Genomic DNA, 18,204 nt, shown 5'->3' with positions numbered 1-18,204 from the left:
TGCTGATTAGTCCTAACTGCATCTTACATATACATATTACTCAAATCAAAAGTCTCCCACATCAATAACTATTCATTCATTCATTAATTCCATCGTCAACGTCATATATTATTATGAAACCAAAGCCCAAAAACAAAGCAGAATCTAATCTAGAAGCAGATGCAGCACTAAAAACATTACCAAAAGATCGATCCATAGAAATAAATGGTTCGATCTTCTTCACAAACAATGGTGCAACCAAAGCCAACTCTAGCTCATGGCTCCAGATCCACTACAAGCAGTAGTAGTAAAACTAATTCTATAGGGTGAATTCTAGAAGCTTCCGTACCTTCCCCTTCGGCCCAACATTCATTCGGATTGCACCAAAACTCTGCTAGTTTTGCGGTAAACAAAATGTTAACACTGCCACAAAACATCAAGAAATGACATAATGTATTGAGGAGAAATCGGTAAATGTAGTTTGAGGCAGAGAAAACAGAAACTAACACGCCAACTATCATTCTTGAATTACAGCTCGCTGTAGTTGCGCCACACAGCGCGGAATTCTTCACGGAATGTGTTCAAACGAGCTTTTAGGTTTGGCGTCCGAAAGCTTGCATGGACGAGAGTGGCTTTGAGAAGGAGAAAGAGACACAGCCGGGTTATAGAAACAGTGAATAAAATGGAAACTAAAAAGGAACCTCGAGCTGAAGCATAGATTACCAATAAGACCAGCAGCGAGTGCCCATGAGACCGTAATAATGCCACAAGAGACGAACCAGAGGATGAAACTCACTGCAGGACAACAATCATTGATCCTTATTTATAAAAAGGGGGTGGGGTGGGAGGGTTTAAAAGACCATGAAAGAGGGTAATTAATTACCGGTAGAAAATATCAAAACAAACATCCATCGAGGCTGCCCACAAATATGTATTGTTCTTCTTGCAGATGGTCGCCCCCGAATTACAGGACTGAATAAAATTAAAAACAAACATCAAAGTGTGGGTTGAAATGATTAGAATTGAAGTGCTCCAAATGTATTTACGTTAGCGGAGGTCTCATTTTAGCAGCTAGATGTGGAGAAAACTGTCTGACAGTTCTTGTGGCCTTCTCACTAAATGTGCCTGCAAAGCTAAAGAAGCAAACATCGAAACATAAGAAAGCAAAAATGACAGTGCTAGAAAGTTCACTCTACCATTGTTGTGACACAAGATAGTGAGCTATTAATTAAAATGAAGACTTGCTATAATCCCATTTTACCTGGGCTATAGTAACAAATTTTACAATTTTTTTAATTCGCGATTTTCAGGATTTTAGAACCGAGACAAAAGGTGAGTTAGCATTTTTTTCCTGAAAATTCTGGTAAATAATTTAATGGGGTTGTTGGGTAGACAATACTCAGAACATGGAAATTGGATACAACACTTTTTTCAGTTATCCTCAGTTTACCTCACCATAAGTGACATGCTTGCTTATATGGAGAACAAAGCATTTTCTGTAGATTGAACGGTCGTGGGTTCTAGTAGGTGCGCCAAGGACTAATTATAAATTTTCATACTTGCCGATAATTAAAAGTCTAATTCATCATCAGGTTGTAGGTTTACTGTTTGATAGAGGATTTCTATTGAATCGAAAATGAGTCTGTCATCTATATTATATAAAACTAGAATGTACGGCAGGGAGTACAGCAAACTCAAGGTTGAATTCGAGGGTCTGTTTCTTTAAGGTCAAGTTTTGGTCTCAATCAGGAATTTTCTTTTAAAACATCTCAAATCAATTCAAATTCTTACTATTCCGGAACCACAAACTCAAACTTTAAAGACACACTGGTACTCTTCGTGAACGTTAACAGAATGTTTTGTGAAAATGGATAAACGCACTAATAGACATGTTTAAGAGAGCAGAACTTTTAAATGCACACCTATCATTTAGAAAGGCAATGCTCAGAGCTGTGGCTAAGGCAGCTAAAATTGACAGTGGCCTCCTTAGAAAGCCCAATCCTGAACAAACAGCAAAGATAATATCAGTAATAATCACATCATAAAACATGTTAGGTAAAATCGCTTATAACACACCATGTTGTTTGAAATGTTTGCACCATTCTCCCTCACGATGTGTTTCCAAAAACATTGTACAGATCTCCTTTTGAGGGGATTTTATGCAATATTTTCGAAAATACAAAAAGAATCTCATGCAATTTTTAAAACTGTACAATTCTGCGATGTTTTCTAAAGTACGAAGAAGCCTAATACGGTCTCTAAATTATGAGGGAGAACCATGCAGTTTTACAAAATTACGTGAGTCTCGTGCATTATCTAAATTATAAGAGAGAAAAGTGTAGAAAATATTGTGCAAAATTCCCTAAAAAGGAATTCTTGTAGTGTTTTCTAAATTCCGACCTCTTGTTAAGTTTCTAAATCTAACAAGAGTATGGTACAAACTTTTAAAACTCCAAGTGAATTATAAACAATTTTGCCAACATATTATTACAATCAATCAATACAAGGTTTGATCATCATTTAATCCTCTTACCAAGAATGAACACTATCATGATGAAATAGTTCGTCCGATAGCTGCCAAAACAAAAAAAATGAAAAAAATTCAAGCAAAATCATTGCAAGTCAGCAATACGAAGTAATTAATCTGAAGAAAAACAAAACATTTCCAAATCATTTCAATACCAACAAAACACAGTTTGTAATTCACTTTTAGTTCTGCACTTCACAAAATTCAAGATGTCAAGATAACGAACATCCTCGTCATCCTCACTACACACATATAGAAATCAGGAATATACAGTGATAAACACACGAACATACTCTAAATAAAACGAAATTAAAACTCTTCTTCTATATTCCGAAACAAAAATATGCGATTGTGCTTAAAGAGTATAAGGAATCAACCGTACTAATAAAGGTTGCATTTGAGGCGACTGTTCCATTTAGCATAAGAACGCGGCAAAGTGAATCTGGAGAAAAACTCCGAGAGCGGACGCGGCGGAGATGACCAGTCGACTTCTCGTAGCGCCTCGATCAGGTCCTCAGCTGTAACGTTGCCCCAATCCATCTAACTCCAAAAAATAAAAAATCACGGACAAATTTACCGCCACAAACCTCAGGTTTTGGAACAAAAGCGAAGAACAATCGAGAGAGAGAGAGAGAGAAGAAATCGGTTCGGTAGAGGAGAGTTCGAGAAACTGCGATTTGGAATAATCCGCCAATTCTCTCCGAAAATCAATTTGGGGATTGCAGATCGCTGCGAAGCTTTGAAGATGGCCGCTGAGACGCAGCTCAACTTCTTCAATTAATAATTAATAATTATATTCAACATTGGGCCAATACACATCATGTCGGCCCAACTTTTTAATTTTTAAAATGGCCCAATACAAATTTGGGCTGATTTATTTATTAGGGTTTCAAACATTAAAGTTAGCCCACCCACTGGCTCGTTTAATTGAAGTGTTTCCTCAAAAAATATGCTCGTGGATTTTAATAAAAAATAATTATAATAGATTAAAAAATAATAATATTTTATTAATCAGTGAAAGTGTATGAATTTTTGATATTTTTTTTCTTGATTTTATGTATAAAGTTATTATATATAATAATATCTTTGTAATTTAAATAAAAGTTAAAAAATATTTTGATATTAGTATATGATTATTTTTTCTAAAATATAAAAGAAATACTTTGAAATGAGACTAAATAAAATGGTAAAAAGATATTTTGAATTGAGACGAATAGAGTATTTATTATTTGAGATGTGAGGTAATAGTATTTTAGGAAGTATATGTATAAGCTAATGAAGTGATTTTATATATATATATATATTTATATATTAAATATGTAAATGATTGTGACACATTTGTGAATAAATTTAATTCTGAAAGATAAAAACAAAAAGTGTGTAAAAATTTTTTTGTTATAAATATAAAATATATATTTTATGGACAAATAAAAATAAATAAATATAAATTTGATGAAGATATAAAGTAATATGTATTTTTTGGAAAGCCAATACTCTCTCCATGTAAAATCATACACATACTTTTGAGTATGAGATAAGTTTCAATGTGGATGAGTAATGATTGACAATTTTTTTCTTCAATAATAAAAATAATACAAAAAAACTAAAAAATAAAAATAGATAGGAAATTTTATTGAAAAGAAAAACAAAATTATTATTATTATTTTTTAAAAAGCAAAAATTTGGATAACATAAATAGGTACTATTCTGTTACTTATACTTATTAGCAAGGGTTTTTATTTCAAGAGAACATATATATATATATATATATATAAACAAATACTCCATCCGTCTCAAAATTATAGTTTGAGTTATGTTTGACACGATATTTAAGAAATATTGATATTATATTGATAATGGGTAAAAAGTACAGGTAAAATTTTTTTTTGCCTTTGTGAGTGTATTAGTGTAAAAAGTAGTGACAATTTTGTAATAATAATGGTAGTTTTATAGTGATATGATTATTTATGAAAATAAAATTATTGTTTTTAGACGGATAAAAATGGTAAACAAGACTATTGTATTGGGATGGAGGGATTAGGCATTGCAAAAATTAACCCCACGTGATAACCCGACCCGAATCTGACCTGAAAGAGTTGGGTTTGGGTTGAGATTTTGGACCTAATTAATAATTGGGTCAAACCCGTTTAACCCATTTAATTAAATGGGTCAGGTTAAGGTCTACATTTTCGACCTAAAAATAACCCGTCTAACTTGTTTAATTAATATTATTTTAAATTTAAATATATTTTTTAAATTTTATCAATACAATTCAATATTTATGGCCAATTTCATAAAAATAAATAATAAAAAATAAAGGATTGTGTTGTGTACTATTATGTAGTGTTTGTTAATTCAATTCTTGAATATCGGTTTCATGATATGAATAAATAATTTTTTTGCTTTAATATGTATATATACTATGCATTTAAAATTTTTGTTAATATAAATTATAATTTTAAATTAAAATTTAAATATTTTAGATTTAAACGGGTTATATGAGTCAGATTCAGGTTGAGTCGATTAATAAAAGGTCAGGTTAAGGTGGCAAATATCAACCCATTTAATTAAATGGGTTAGGTTCAGATCAAGAGTTTTGTAACCCGTTTAAGCTGACCCGAACCTGAACTCAACTCGACATGATCCGTTTGCCAGCCCTAGGAGGGAATAGTAAATAGTTTATATAAATTTTATTGAATAATTCATCATACTCCCTCCGTCCCAAAACTATGGTCTTATTTGAATTTGACACGGTATTTAAATAATATTGATATTATATTAATAGTTGGTAAAAAGTATTAATAAAATATTTTTTTGCCCTTGTGAATGTATTAGTATAAAAAGTAATTGACATTTGTGTAATAATAGTGAAAAAGTAAAGATAATTTTACGGTGACATGAGTATTTATGAAAATGAGACTATTATTTTGAGATGAACAAAAATAGTAAATAAGACTATTGTATTGATACCTATAGAGTATTATATTATTTTATCTAAATTTAATTTTAAATTGTAACACACAAAAAACGACAAATAAAAGTAAATAAAATGTTCAACAGTGTGAACATTGTAATGAAGGGCCCCTACAGAAAGGTGACACGTGTACTGACATTTGGTCAACGGTCAAACACCACTGTCCTGATGATAGAATCTTGGTCAGTGTATTTATACTTGACCTATTTTTTTTTTCAAAAATTTATTATTGATTTTTTGGAATGATTATATTGAACAAACTAACATTAAATTGATTTTTCTAGTCAGCATATATAATATAATAAAATATTATTGTATACATTTTAATTTAACAAAGCACATAGTATATTTAAAAAATAATATAAAAAAATACTATGTTTATATAGTATTTTATTTAGTTATGTAATCAGTCCCATAATAAAATATTATTTTTTTAGTCTGTTTCATAATAAAGTATTTATTTATTTTTTTTTAATAACAGTATTATCTACGTAACATTACAAATATCCTTACAACTTACAATATATTGCACAAATATCATTGCCTTTATATCACACGTACTAATAAGGTTATTTTAGTTATTTCTATTTTATTCTTACAAAAAGCAAATGATTATTTATTTATGGAATGAAAATAGTATAATTAATGCATTATTAATTTTGTACGATTATTTTTTGAAACTGGATAATTATTTTAAAACAGACAATTTAAAAAGTAAAATTATTATTTTGGAATTAAGATTAAATAATACTTTTATTTCACACTAATATTAAAATATTTTTTTTTTAATTTTTATATAAATTATAAATATATTATTATATAAAATACTACACTCGTAGTGTACAGAATTCTATATTTATTTATTATCAAAACTTTCAAAATACATTTCTTCGAATCAAATATATATATACATGCACAATCAAAATCACAAACCCTAATCTGCATCCAAAAGAGAAAAAAGAAGTTACTATTAAACAAGATGGAGGCTCTCCGGCGTTTCCTCCTCCCCTGCCTCCGCCACACCGCCGCCGCTCCCACCAACTCTCCGGCCGTCGCCAAAAAACGCCTCAGCTCCTCCCTCCGCGTGGATCTCGACGACAATGACGAAAGCTTCGAATTAGAACACTCACCGTCGTCCTCATCGTCAACAAGCCCCACCACAACCACCGCCGCCGTCCCATACGCGCCGCCGCGCCCCTCCCGGACAATGGTGATCGGAACAATCTTCGGCCACCGGAGAGGCCGCCATGTGTTCTTCTGCATACAGCTGAACCGGCTCACCTCCAGACCGGCCCTCCTTCTAGAACTTTCCATCCCAATCTCCACTCTGATCCACGAAATGCGCTGCGGCCTCGTCCGCATCGCCCTCGAATTCACCGCCGCCGCCGTCGCCGCCGCGTCGGAGCTGAGCCACTGCCCTCTCCGATCGATCCCCCTCTGGACGCTATACTGCAACGGAAAAAAGCTCGGATTCGCCGTCCGGCGAAAGGCGACGCCGGAGAACAAAGCGATGCTGAAGACGATGCGGAGCATTACAGTCGGGGCGGGTATGATTCCCGGGTGCGGGTACGGGTCGGGTTCGGGCGAGATCAGCTACATACGGGCGAATTATGAGTGTGTTGTGGGTAATGCAGATTCGGAATCTTTCCATTTGATTAATCCTGATGAAGGTCCTGGTCAGGAACTCAGTGTTTTCTTACTCAGGTCCAGATGATCCATCCTATTAATTAATTAATTAAAATTTATTTGTAAGATGATCAAAAAATCATGTCTGAAATTTCTTCAATTTGGTTGGAATGATGAAATGAGGGTTTTTTTTATTATTTTTTATTACTCCACACTAGTGAAATTCCGAAATTAGGGTGGATCGATTAAATTACTTATATCAATATTGTGCACAATTTTGTTAATTATGTTATGTCCTAAACTCAGTTGCTTCTAGAGTATATCATGTGTTGTTAATTTATGTAATATATTTGTATTATGTTAATACAAACAATATATTGTCTGTGATAATATCATATGATGTATTGTTAATATTTTGTAAATTTTTAAAATCAGTACAGTAACAACCATCAAAATATATAAATACTCCCTTATTTCTATTGAAAGGTTACCATTTTCCATTTTCGTCCGTCCAAAAACAAGGTTACCATTTCCTAATTTAGTAACTGTACTATATATTTAACATAATAAATACCCTTTCAACTTACAATTTATTACACAAATGCCATTACTTTTATATTACACCATACTAATAGGGGTATTTTTGTCTTTTTTACTACAATCCAATATAATACTAATGTTCAAAAATCTACGTGTAAAAAGCAAACGTCACCTTTCCAACCAGACGGAGGGAGTATAAGATATTTTCACTAGTATGCATCAACCAAAATTTTGACAAAAATTAATAGAAGTTAATTTAAAACCTAATATGTTGTTCAATTATCGTTGTTAAGATATATTTATATATATATATTATAATTATGATATTTATTTGAGAAATTTATAGGATTTTTTAATTTATTTAAACGTTTTGATTGTATTCCACTTTAAATATATTGCATTTCTTACTATTTAAATATAAAAACTTTTCATGTTGGGCATGAATGTTCAGTAATTCACTAATTCTTTAAGATCCACTTGGTTGATACTTTTACTAAAGATCATTCACAATTTTTATTTTATTTTTATTTCATTAAAAAATATCAAATTAATTTTTTTTCTATTATATTTAAAATTAATTATTTTATATTCAAAACATTATATTAATACCAATTTATATTATATCAAACGATTATTAAAATTCAAAATTTATAATATTCATCCCCCAAAATATAAACAATTATTATTATTTATGTGTATGGTTGTAAAGGGAAGTGAGGTAAGCGGAGATTGGTTGCTTTTGAAGGATGATTATCACACTTGCATGTGATGTGTGTTTTAAATAAGTTATATGAGTTGTCTATATATCCTTAATTATTTGCATGCAAAAGTTGCTATTTATTTATTTATTTATTAAATTAATTTTAATAATTTCAAATCTATTCATGTCACGTAAAGAGACCCTTTTGTCATGTGTTTCATTTTAATTTATAAAAAAGAACTCAACTCTCGTCTTTGTTAAAAGCAGAAGATTCTTTCTGCAATGAGACTATCATCCCTACATCTTTATAATAATAATATATGATAGAAATTTTGGGGGAGAAAATAATAAAATTGTGTTATTGATGAGCTATATAGGTAATACAAAACAGACTTGATAGACTCAAATCTAAGTAATCTGTCTATGAATATGATCAAATTTAGATATAAATCTACTAAATCTAAATCTGAATATCTAAAATATTTCAACATCCCCTCAAACTCAAGTGGTATAACCGAAACCAACTTGAGTTTGATAAGAAATTTGAATATAAATGCAAAAAAAAAAAAAAAAAAAATAAATAAAATTAGCAGTTGACTCTCCACCCATCGGAGCAAAAAACGAGATGACTCTCCACCCGAGTCGAAAACGACATGACTCCACCGGAGCCGAAAACGATATGACTTCACCGAAGCCGAAAACAGACAAATCGCAAACATCGGACAGATCAAATCGTATGTAGGCAACAGAAAAACAACGGACATATGGCAGATCATAGACAGATTTTCGGCAACAAATAAGCAACAAAAGATGACAGATCGCACGTAGGCAACAGACAGGCAACAACAATGGCAGATCGCACGCAGGTAACAAACAGGTAACAACAATGGCAGATCGCACGCAGCAACAGACAGACAACAAACATATGACAAATCGTTTCAGATCGCTCGCAGGCAACAGACAAGCAGCGAAAATTTCAGATTGCATAGAAGCAACAAACAAGCAGCGGACAGATGACAGATCAGAGACGAGACGAGACAGATTTGCAAAAAGACAACTTGCAAAGGCATGAACTCAAAATCACAAGACCTCCGGGTACTATCCAGGTTGAATATACCCGGAGAAACACGGGTTGGTAGGCTATATCTACGGAATGAGAAAAAATAAGTCCTGATACCATGTTACAAATTTGGAGGGAAGATAATGAGATTGTGTTATTGATCAACAAAATAAGGAGCTAACAAAAATAATAATAGTAATAAGAAAAGGTTATGGTGTAATATAAAAAATAGGCAAAATAGCAGGTGATTCGATGAATTTTCTGAAAATTCTAAAATTTTATAAAACATACTTGTGGTTTTTAAAATATTGTACATTCGTTAATTCATTTCACTTACGGTGTTAAAAAATAAAAAATAAAAAAAAAAATAAAAATCGTACATTCGTCTATTCATTTTATTTATCATGTTTTGTAAAAAAATAAAAAATAAAAATCGTAGTTTGTGCGTGTGCATTTTCCGTTAAATCCTATCATAAATGAGGTTTTTTGCAACCTTTTTAAAACCACAAAATTTTATAGAATTTTTAGAGCACAGAGGATTTCAGCGGAGTTCATCAAACCATAGAGAAGTTTTATACTATTTTGCTGATAAAATAAAAATAAATATTATATTGGATATTTTTTAAGAAAAAAATTTAATAAATAGTAGAAATTCATAAAAATACATGAAATGAAGGAACACAATATTAGAGTTTATAGCTAACCAAGGAGATTTAGAAAAACAATGACAAAATATTACATCTTTACCAACTAATTAATCATTAAATATTTTAGATTAAAACATAATCTAACAAATTAAAATTAATCATAATAACTGTTGTCATTTTATATATTGAAATTAATGATAATACAGTGCCATGTATTACGAGTTCATATAATGTATTTGTATCATATATTAATAAACACGATAAATATTTTGTATCATTTATATATAAAAGTGCTGATTCAATACTAAAATCTGCGCCATACATATAAATATATATTTGACAGATGATGTAATAATTATCTAAGCCATTCCTTCGATATTCCCACAATCCGCCACCGGCGCCACCACCATCTTCTTAACATTCTTGTAAGAATATCGCCGCGCGACAACCGTGTATATGCCAAGATTCGCCGCCGTGATCCCCGCCAACAGCCAATAGAAATAATCCAACCTGCTGCTATTCAAATCTTTCCCTATCCAACTTTTTCCCCCCTTTTCCGTCACCCGATCCACCACCGTTATTAATGCGCCGCTCGCAAAATTCGCCGCGCCGATCACGCTCAGGTACATCCCAATCCCCAAACTTCGCATCGAATCCGGAACCTATTGAGATATTAATATTATTATCAATACTAAAGATATGATATGCGATTCGATTACCGTTAGAATCAACACATTTAATTTTTTTTAAATAGTACTCCCTCATTCATTAAAATTAACAAGACATTTATGTTCGAAATGTAAATTAAGAAAAAATATATATATTTTTATAAAAAAAATTGATAAAAATAAAAAGATAATTGAAGTATTTTGGGAAATTTAGTTAGAAATTACTAAAATAAATGAAGAGATATAATGTAATAACGTTAACGGTATTTGTTGTAAATAAATGTTGAATGAATGATAATAATTAAATCTTTATTAGTTGACTTTGCAAAAATTAACAATAAATGTTGAAGGATAAATTTGAAGAATGGACTAAAAAGAAAAAGTGAAAATAAATTTGACGGATTCGACAGTACTAGTTAAGAAGTGCAGATAACATAGATCAAAGTTGCAAGTAGCATACTTTCTGTAAAATAAGAGCATGCCATTATCTGTTCAAATTTAAAATTGTGTGCTCTATTAAAATATGGAGTATTACTCATTTCGTCTCACTCCAAATTGGCTATTTGGAGTTTTGTAATGGATTTAAATGTGTAAGAAATTTTGGCATTCTAACTTTACTTAAATAAAATAATTTCATGTGTAATAATATATTTGTAATTGAGCTATTTTAGTATTACTATACGATTATTTTTACTAAAAATAGGAAATAAATACATGTGAAATTCACTAAAATAATAAAAATGATACTTTGAATTGAGACGAATAAAATATGGTACTACCTCCATCCTGAAAGAAGAGTAACATTTACTTTTTGGATGTAGATTTTTTAATATTAGTATTATATTGATTTATAGTAAAAAAAAAAGACAAAAATCTCCATATTAGTTTGTGTGATAAAAAATTAATGAAATTTGTGTAATATATTATAAGTTATAAGAAGATTAATTATATTATGACAAAAATAAAAAATTGTACTTTTTTTTGGGAGGGATGGAGTATGTTTTATAAGAATATGCTATGATTTTTATAATAATTTTAAAAAATAAAAAATAAGAAATAGTAATAGTAATAATATCACCTGATCGTAAAAATACTCCTGCAGGCCGACGAGCGCGAAGCCGTCACCAATTCCGATGATCAGAAACTGCGGCGCCAGCCAGAAAACGCTCATCGCCGGCGCCGGCGACCGTACGGAATCCAAGCGCTTTTTCTCGACGACGGCGGCGACGATCATCGTGACGACGGAGAAGGACATTCCGATGCCGATTCGTTTAAGAATCGTGATCCCTCTCTCGTTCCCCGTAATCCGTCGCAAAAAGGGGACGAGAATCTTGTCGTAGACGAGGACGGAAAAGATCATTCCGATAGCGGCCAGGGCGTAGATGGTCGCCGGCGGGATGACGAACTCAGTTCCGGCGACATTCCGGCGGAGGGTCGCGGCCTGCTTGATGAAGAAGGTGGACGCCTGAGCTATGCAGATGCCGAAGGGGATTGTGGTGAGCCAGATCGGGATCATGTTTACGATCAGCTTCATTTCTTCTACTTTTGTTACAGTCGCTAGACGCCATGGATTGATGTCTGTCTTGTTCTTCTCCTCCACGTCTCTTACAATGGCGGCTTTGTCGAGAAACCTGTACAAATTGTAATTATTATTACATCAACCATGTTGTCGGGTTTGATACATTGATTCAGCTCTGTTTACGTAAACAATTTTTAATTATAAAACACTATTTTTTTAAAAAAATATTTTATTCAATTTTTTTTTTTAACAAAATATCAAATTAAATATTAATATTATTTATTTTCTTTTTAATTTTCAAAATTTTAAAACTCTCCGCAAACTTCTGTCTAATCAGAACAGCATTTCAGGGCCCAGGCTAACTTTAATTTATTCGAATTGATTAATTAATTAATTAATTGAGCAATAGAATAGGCTCCATAGAGGGATTTTGCTATAATAAATATGTATTTTTTGGGCTATTGTATTTTAACTTTAAAATTATTTTTGTACTTGTATAATTTAATTCAAAAATATCATTATATTTGTATTATAAGAGATTAATAAATGTATTTTTTGTCTTTTTTTTTATTTGTACTACATTTTGATATAATAATTGATATTCAAATATCAGCAAATGATTGAGCAATTTTCACATTATAAAAGATATTTGATTTAATATTTTATTATACTCCTTCCGTCTCACTTAATTTGTCTATTATTTTTATTTTTATCCGTTTCATATAATTTGTTCAAAATACAATTATGTACTTTAATCACATTTTAAATTTTATAATTTATAATTTTTTTTATTTTAATTAAAATATTTAATCATCTTAATCTTAATCTAAAATTATTTTTAGTAAATCATAATTATTTTTAATAATACACTTGTTAAAGGTTTAATAAATACTTCATTTATCATCTAAATATCTTCTCATATCTTTTTGCATTCAATGACGAATGTAATATAGTTTTGATTTTGATTTGAAAAAATAAAATAAAAGTAAAAAAACACACTTTAAATTTATTCGAACTGATTAATTAATTAAGGGAATATACGGGCTAGATCGAGAAATTATTTGATGTGATATTTTTTTTTTTAAATCTTAATAATAAAATTTCAAAAAATTGTATATATCAAAACCTAAATTTAATGTATAGTATATGTGGATTATGCAAAAGTAATCATCTTATATTTTTTTTTTTCATTCAAATTCGTGTGCGTTTCAATTTTCTGAGTTTTAGAAAAACTTAGAAATAATAAAAAGTATATTATCTTATATAATTATGTTTTGTGATAAAACATAAATATATTTGTTATGATTTTTTTCTTATTAAAAAATAATAAAATTACTATTACAGTTGATTTTGTACTGACTGATATATACCGAACAAAAAACAAACTCTTTCCATTATTAATTAATTAATTAATTACCTGAGCCTGTCCGTGTGAACCAGGTGCCTCCCCGGCGACCTGTCGGATTCAGGAACCTCATAGAGCAGCTCCGGCGACGCCGGAGCAGGAATATTCCGGTTGGCTATCGCCGCCACTAGAACTTGCACCAGCGGCGTCAGCGGGCTTCCGGCGGGCTTCCTGAACCTATAAACGGGCCTTCCGATCCAAAACACGGCGATGCTGACGGCCATCACCGCCGACAGAATGACGTCAGCGGCGGCCCAGCTGACGTGATCCTGGACATAAACGATGGCCGTGACGCCAATCAGAAGCCCGCAGCAAAGCCCGAAGTTCCACCAGTTAAAAAACGACATCTTCTGTTTCCTTTCCTCGGCGTGGTCGTCGTCGAACTGGTCGGCGCCGAAGCTCTCCAGCGCCGGCTTGTGCCCGCCGGTGCCGACTGAAATCAAATATATTGCCAGGAAGAAGAATATCTCGTGGATCCGGCGCGGCTCGGCGCAAGCCGCCGGAGATTCATTGCTGCAGGGCTTCAGTTCTGGGACCGTTCTTGACAACGTTAGGAGAGTCAAACCCTGTTAATTAATTAAGTGTCAATTAGTAATTAATATTACACGAGTAAATCGAATAGAAGGTCATTAATTAATTTAAGGTAAATTATATAACTGTTTTTTAGTAAAAATGCTCAAACAACTATGACTGTGTTTGTTTAGGAGAGTTTTTTCTATGAATAATACTCTCTTTGTTTTTAATAAATTATCTATCATAATAAAGTATTTATTTATTTTATTAAGGGTACTATCTATGTAATATTACAAACATCATTCTAATTTACGATATATTACAAAAATGATATTATCTTTATATTATACAATACTAATAAAATTAGTTTAGTCTTTTTTTTTTACTTTTATTTCTACTACATCTTATATAATACTAATATTTTTAAAATTACGGATAAATAGATATGGGATGGAGGGAGTAAATTTTTGGAAAAATACTATAAACGAACATACCTATTTATTGCGCGAAACAATTTGTATTAATGTAAAATTTGTATGAAATACCATTGTTATCCAAAACTGATGTTTGATTTTAAATAAATATTTAAATTACGTAAATTTTATATAAATAAAAAATAAAAAATATCTTATATAAGATTTTTGAATAAGATAAATAAATAAATAAATAAACAATAAATCAATTATTTATTTTTAATTATTTCGAAAAATTATATAATAATTTATTTTTAAAAAATTTAAAAAAAATATTAATCAATTATTTATTTATCAGCATTAATGAAGTAATTAATGATACCAGGAGATAGACAATGGAGGAGGCGAGAACAGCGGCGAATCGGCCGAGGTAAGCGTCGGCTAAGAAGCCTCCGAGGAGGGGCATGAGAGTGGTGACCCCCGACCAATAGTTGACACTTTTGGCGGCAGTTTTGAGGTCTTCTTGCAGCACTTTGGTCAGGTATATGATTAAGCTTGTCGCTATTCCGAAATAACTCAACCTCTCACTGAACTCAATTCCTGACAGTACAATAAAAATATTTTCAGAAAAATAAAATAACAAATTACTTATGGATAGAAATAAAATAAATGGACAAATTATGAGCGATGGAAAAAAATATAATTATGGACAAGTTGATTAAAAACATAGAAAATATATACTCCCTCCGTATCAAATCAAACGGGTCTTTTGGAATTTTACTATTAAGAAATAATAATATTTTATTAATTAGTAAAAGTGTATAAAAAATTTGAATATATTTATCATTTAATTTTATGTATAAATTAATTATAGGTTTAATTGTATATTTGTAATTTAAATTAAAATTAAAAATATTTTTGTATTAATTTATGATTATTTTTCCAAAATAAAAAATGGATACTTTGAAGTGGTGGGATAAACAAAAATGATAAAAATAGTACCTTGAATTATATTTTAATAATAATTTTTTATAAATATAAAATTAAATTTTTTAGGGTTAATTTTAATTAAAGTAAGGTTGATAACATTATAGGTTATATATATATATATATGTAATAAGTTAATTATTTAAAAAAAAAATAAATGAAAAATACTCCCTTTTTTAGGATAATTATGCAGTTTTCTTTATTATCGATTAAATGCATAATTTAATAGATAACGTCGGATCATCTTATTAGTTAATAATTAATAATCATTTTTTACTATATTTTTATTTACTTAACTATTTTTTTCTAATTATAATAAATTTATTATAATACTTCTATTTTATTTTTTTATTTTTTTATATTAAAATGGAGTAATACGATTATTTTTTAAGTTTTGTGCTCAATAATAATTAAATGTGATATTAACCCACTTTAATAGACACAATATATATATATATAAAAGAAAAAAAAAAAGTACTAATTTTTAGTTTTTGTAAACAAGAGGAGTAATAATTAATATAAGATCAAATGAATTGAGATGGGTGTAAGTGTAACCGTAATTAAGAGCAATCCATTAATTATTGGTTACCGATAATGAAGAAGGCGGCCTTCCACGCGCCGGTGGACGCCCGGAGAGGAATTCTTCCTTTCCGATCAGTTGAAGAATCGTACACCCATTTCTTCTCATCCACGCCGGCGCCGGCGACGGCGCCGGCGATAGCGGCGGGAGCTGCTTTTGCTGATGCTTCCTTTTTGGTTATTTCCTCCATTTGCATATTTATATATATATATAATGGGTTTTTTTTTTTTTTTTTTTTGTCTGGTTCTGACAATACCCACCGGAAATTAAAATAAAATAAATCTTGTGATCTGATCCGTGTGAGGATAAGTGAGAGAGAGAGATTGAGTGGAGGATTGGAAACTGCGGGCAGTATTTATAGGGCAGGGCGGGCAGGGCGGAATCTCGGTGGCGAATCTTGTTTTCTGACTGTGATGGGCCGTTATTCAACTATTGACTCGTTGTTAGATTTCAAGGATCTCTGGTTTGGTTGGTGACCGTTTATTTTATTATTTGAATAAATAATGTATTTTTGTATTATTATTAAAATATATATATATACATATTAAATAATAAATAATAAATAATCAAATAAAAAAAATAAACTAGACAAATTTACAGTAAGATAAAAAATATTCTCTAATCCGACTGTAAAGGTCCTATTTATATTTTGCATCGTTGTACTTAACATTAAAAGTATTTTTATATTTGTATAATTTTGTGCACAAATGTTATTGTAATAGTATTATAAGACACTAATAGAAGTATTTTTATTTTTTTCATTAATTTATATTATATTTTCATATAATAATTAATATTCAAATATCAACATGTTAAAAGTAAATTAGATGCTTAGAACCGGTCGGAAATAGTAATACTCTTTGTGTGTTCGTCTTAATGTATTTTTTTTTCCATTTTCATCCAAAATATATATATTTTTTAGTAATTATAGCTTTATTATTTTATATAAATATTTTTATTTTATAATTACATTATTATTTTTCTATAAAAAATAAAGATAAAATTATATTTACTGTACTTTAATTATAATTTTAATTAAAATATTATTATTTTTAAACTCCATGTTAAAAATAAATGTTCTTTTTGTCACATATAAAGTGTATATTCTTTTTATTTGCGTCCGTCTCATATAATTTATCCTTTTTTTTTTGAAAATATAATTGTACATTTTAATTACATTTTAAATTTCGTAATTTAAAATTTTTTTAATTTAACTAAATTATTTAGTTATCTTAATTTTAATACACAATTATTTTTATTATATAATAATTATTTTTGCTCATACACTTCCTAATTAATTACTAATTATATTTTACCTAATTTCTTGTGTCTCCAGTAACATAGACACTTTTTTGTAGGACGAACGGAGTATATTGTCTCAAATGAAAGTATATATCTGGGGTTTTATATTAGATTAATAAATAATACTCCCTCCGTCCACATATAAAATATACATTTACTTTTGGCGCGGGGTAGTTAAATGTAGTGTGATGACATTTTTGCCTTTACTTTTTGGTGTAAAAGTAATAATGTGATGTAAAATAAAGGTATTTGTGGAAAAAAAAAAGTGAGATATTTATTGAAATATATATATGCTTCTGGACGGAGGGAGGAGTATTTTATTAGTTATGAGAAATATGTAAGATGGTTTTGATATTTTACTTTTGTATATGTATAATGATATATATAGATATATGTAATTTACATAAAATTAATTGTCTTTAGTATTATTATGTAATTATTTTTACTATGATATATAATGAATAATTTTGAATGTGACATATAAAATTGATGATAGATAAATTTGATAAAAGAAAAAAAAAATAGTACTTTAATTGGGGCGTTGGGTGGTGAGTGATACCATTGAACATTTTATTAACAACACATTAAATATATATATATATATGGGTAACATATAACAAATAAATAGACAATATAAATTTTATATAAATATAATAACATAACAATAGTTTACATTACACATATTATTGTTGATATCAATACATATCAAATCCTATCACAGACTTATTACACAAATTTCATTTTATATTAATATAGAATATATT

At 29.9% G+C, this 18,204-nt stretch overlaps 3 protein-coding genes across 4 annotated transcripts; 1 reads left to right on the top strand and 2 right to left on the bottom strand.

Annotated features, from left to right (window-relative positions):
- Positions 1-61: 61 nt before the first annotated feature.
- LOC127251134 (PRA1 family protein A1-like) lies at positions 62-3,266 on the bottom strand. 2 transcript variants are annotated; one of them, XM_051274731.1, is made up of 8 exons: positions 2,889-3,266; positions 2,513-2,553; positions 1,902-1,980; positions 1,026-1,112; positions 863-951; positions 703-774; positions 487-611; positions 62-402 (listed from the first exon to the last, which is right to left on the bottom strand). In XM_051274731.1, the coding sequence occupies exons 1-7, from the start codon at positions 3,044-3,046 to the stop codon at positions 508-510; spliced, it is 630 nt and encodes a 209-aa protein (XP_051130688.1). In that variant the 5' UTR covers positions 3,047-3,266; the 3' UTR covers positions 62-402; positions 487-507. The 2 variants fall into 2 exon arrangements, with proteins under 2 accessions (XP_051130688.1, XP_051130690.1); XM_051274733.1 differs by having other exon boundaries at positions 62-370.
- A 3,109-nt stretch (positions 3,267-6,375) lies between these two features.
- LOC127251022 (protein MIZU-KUSSEI 1-like) lies at positions 6,376-7,492 on the top strand (the record flags this gene model as incomplete). Its single annotated transcript, XM_051274551.1, has 1 exon — positions 6,376-7,492. A coding segment is annotated over one exon (819 nt), but the record flags the coding sequence as incomplete, so codon positions are not given.
- A 2,746-nt stretch (positions 7,493-10,238) lies between these two features.
- On the bottom strand, positions 10,239-16,448 carry LOC127250773 (protein NRT1/ PTR FAMILY 5.6-like). The gene is made up of 5 exons (XM_051274192.1): positions 16,148-16,448; positions 14,954-15,171; positions 13,658-14,211; positions 11,800-12,352; positions 10,239-10,715 (listed from the first exon to the last, which is right to left on the bottom strand). Exons 1-5 carry the CDS (start codon positions 16,332-16,334, stop codon positions 10,413-10,415), a joined length of 1,815 nt encoding a protein of 604 aa, XP_051130149.1. The 5' UTR covers positions 16,335-16,448; the 3' UTR covers positions 10,239-10,412.
- Between the last annotated feature and the right edge of the window lie 1,756 nt (positions 16,449-18,204).

Source organism: Andrographis paniculata, unplaced genomic scaffold (genome assembly GCF_009805555.1).
Source record: "Andrographis paniculata isolate CXL003 unplaced genomic scaffold, ASM980555v1 Contig38END, whole genome shotgun sequence".
NCBI classification, from domain to species: domain Eukaryota; kingdom Viridiplantae; phylum Streptophyta; class Magnoliopsida; order Lamiales; family Acanthaceae; genus Andrographis; species Andrographis paniculata.
The sequence above is the reverse complement of the archived record's forward strand: the minus strand, read 5'-3'. Positions and strand labels throughout refer to the sequence as shown.

Excerpts from the sequence above, each read along its gene's own strand:
- LOC127251134 (XM_051274731.1), bottom strand. The coding sequence starts at position 3,046 with ATGGATTGGGGCAACGTTACAGCTGAGGACCTGATCGAGGCGCTACGA. Across the intron at positions 2,554-2,888 it reads CTCAAATGCAACCTTTATTA|CTATCGGACGAACTATTTCA; the intron begins GTACGGTTGATT and ends TTGTTTTGGCAG. Across the intron at positions 1,981-2,512 it reads CATGATAGTGTTCATTCTTG|GATTGGGCTTTCTAAGGAGG; the intron begins GTAAGAGGATTA and ends CTGTTTGTTCAG.
- LOC127250773 (XM_051274192.1), bottom strand. The coding sequence starts at position 16,334 with ATGCAAATGGAGGAAATAACCAAAAAGGAAGCATCAGCAAAAGCAGCT. Across the intron at positions 14,212-14,953 it reads CCTCCATTGTCTATCTCCTG|GGTTTGACTCTCCTAACGTT; the intron begins GTATCATTAATT and ends ATTAATTAACAG. Across the intron at positions 12,353-13,657 it reads GTTCACACGGACAGGCTCAG|GTTTCTCGACAAAGCCGCCA; the intron begins GTAATTAATTAA and ends CAATTTGTACAG.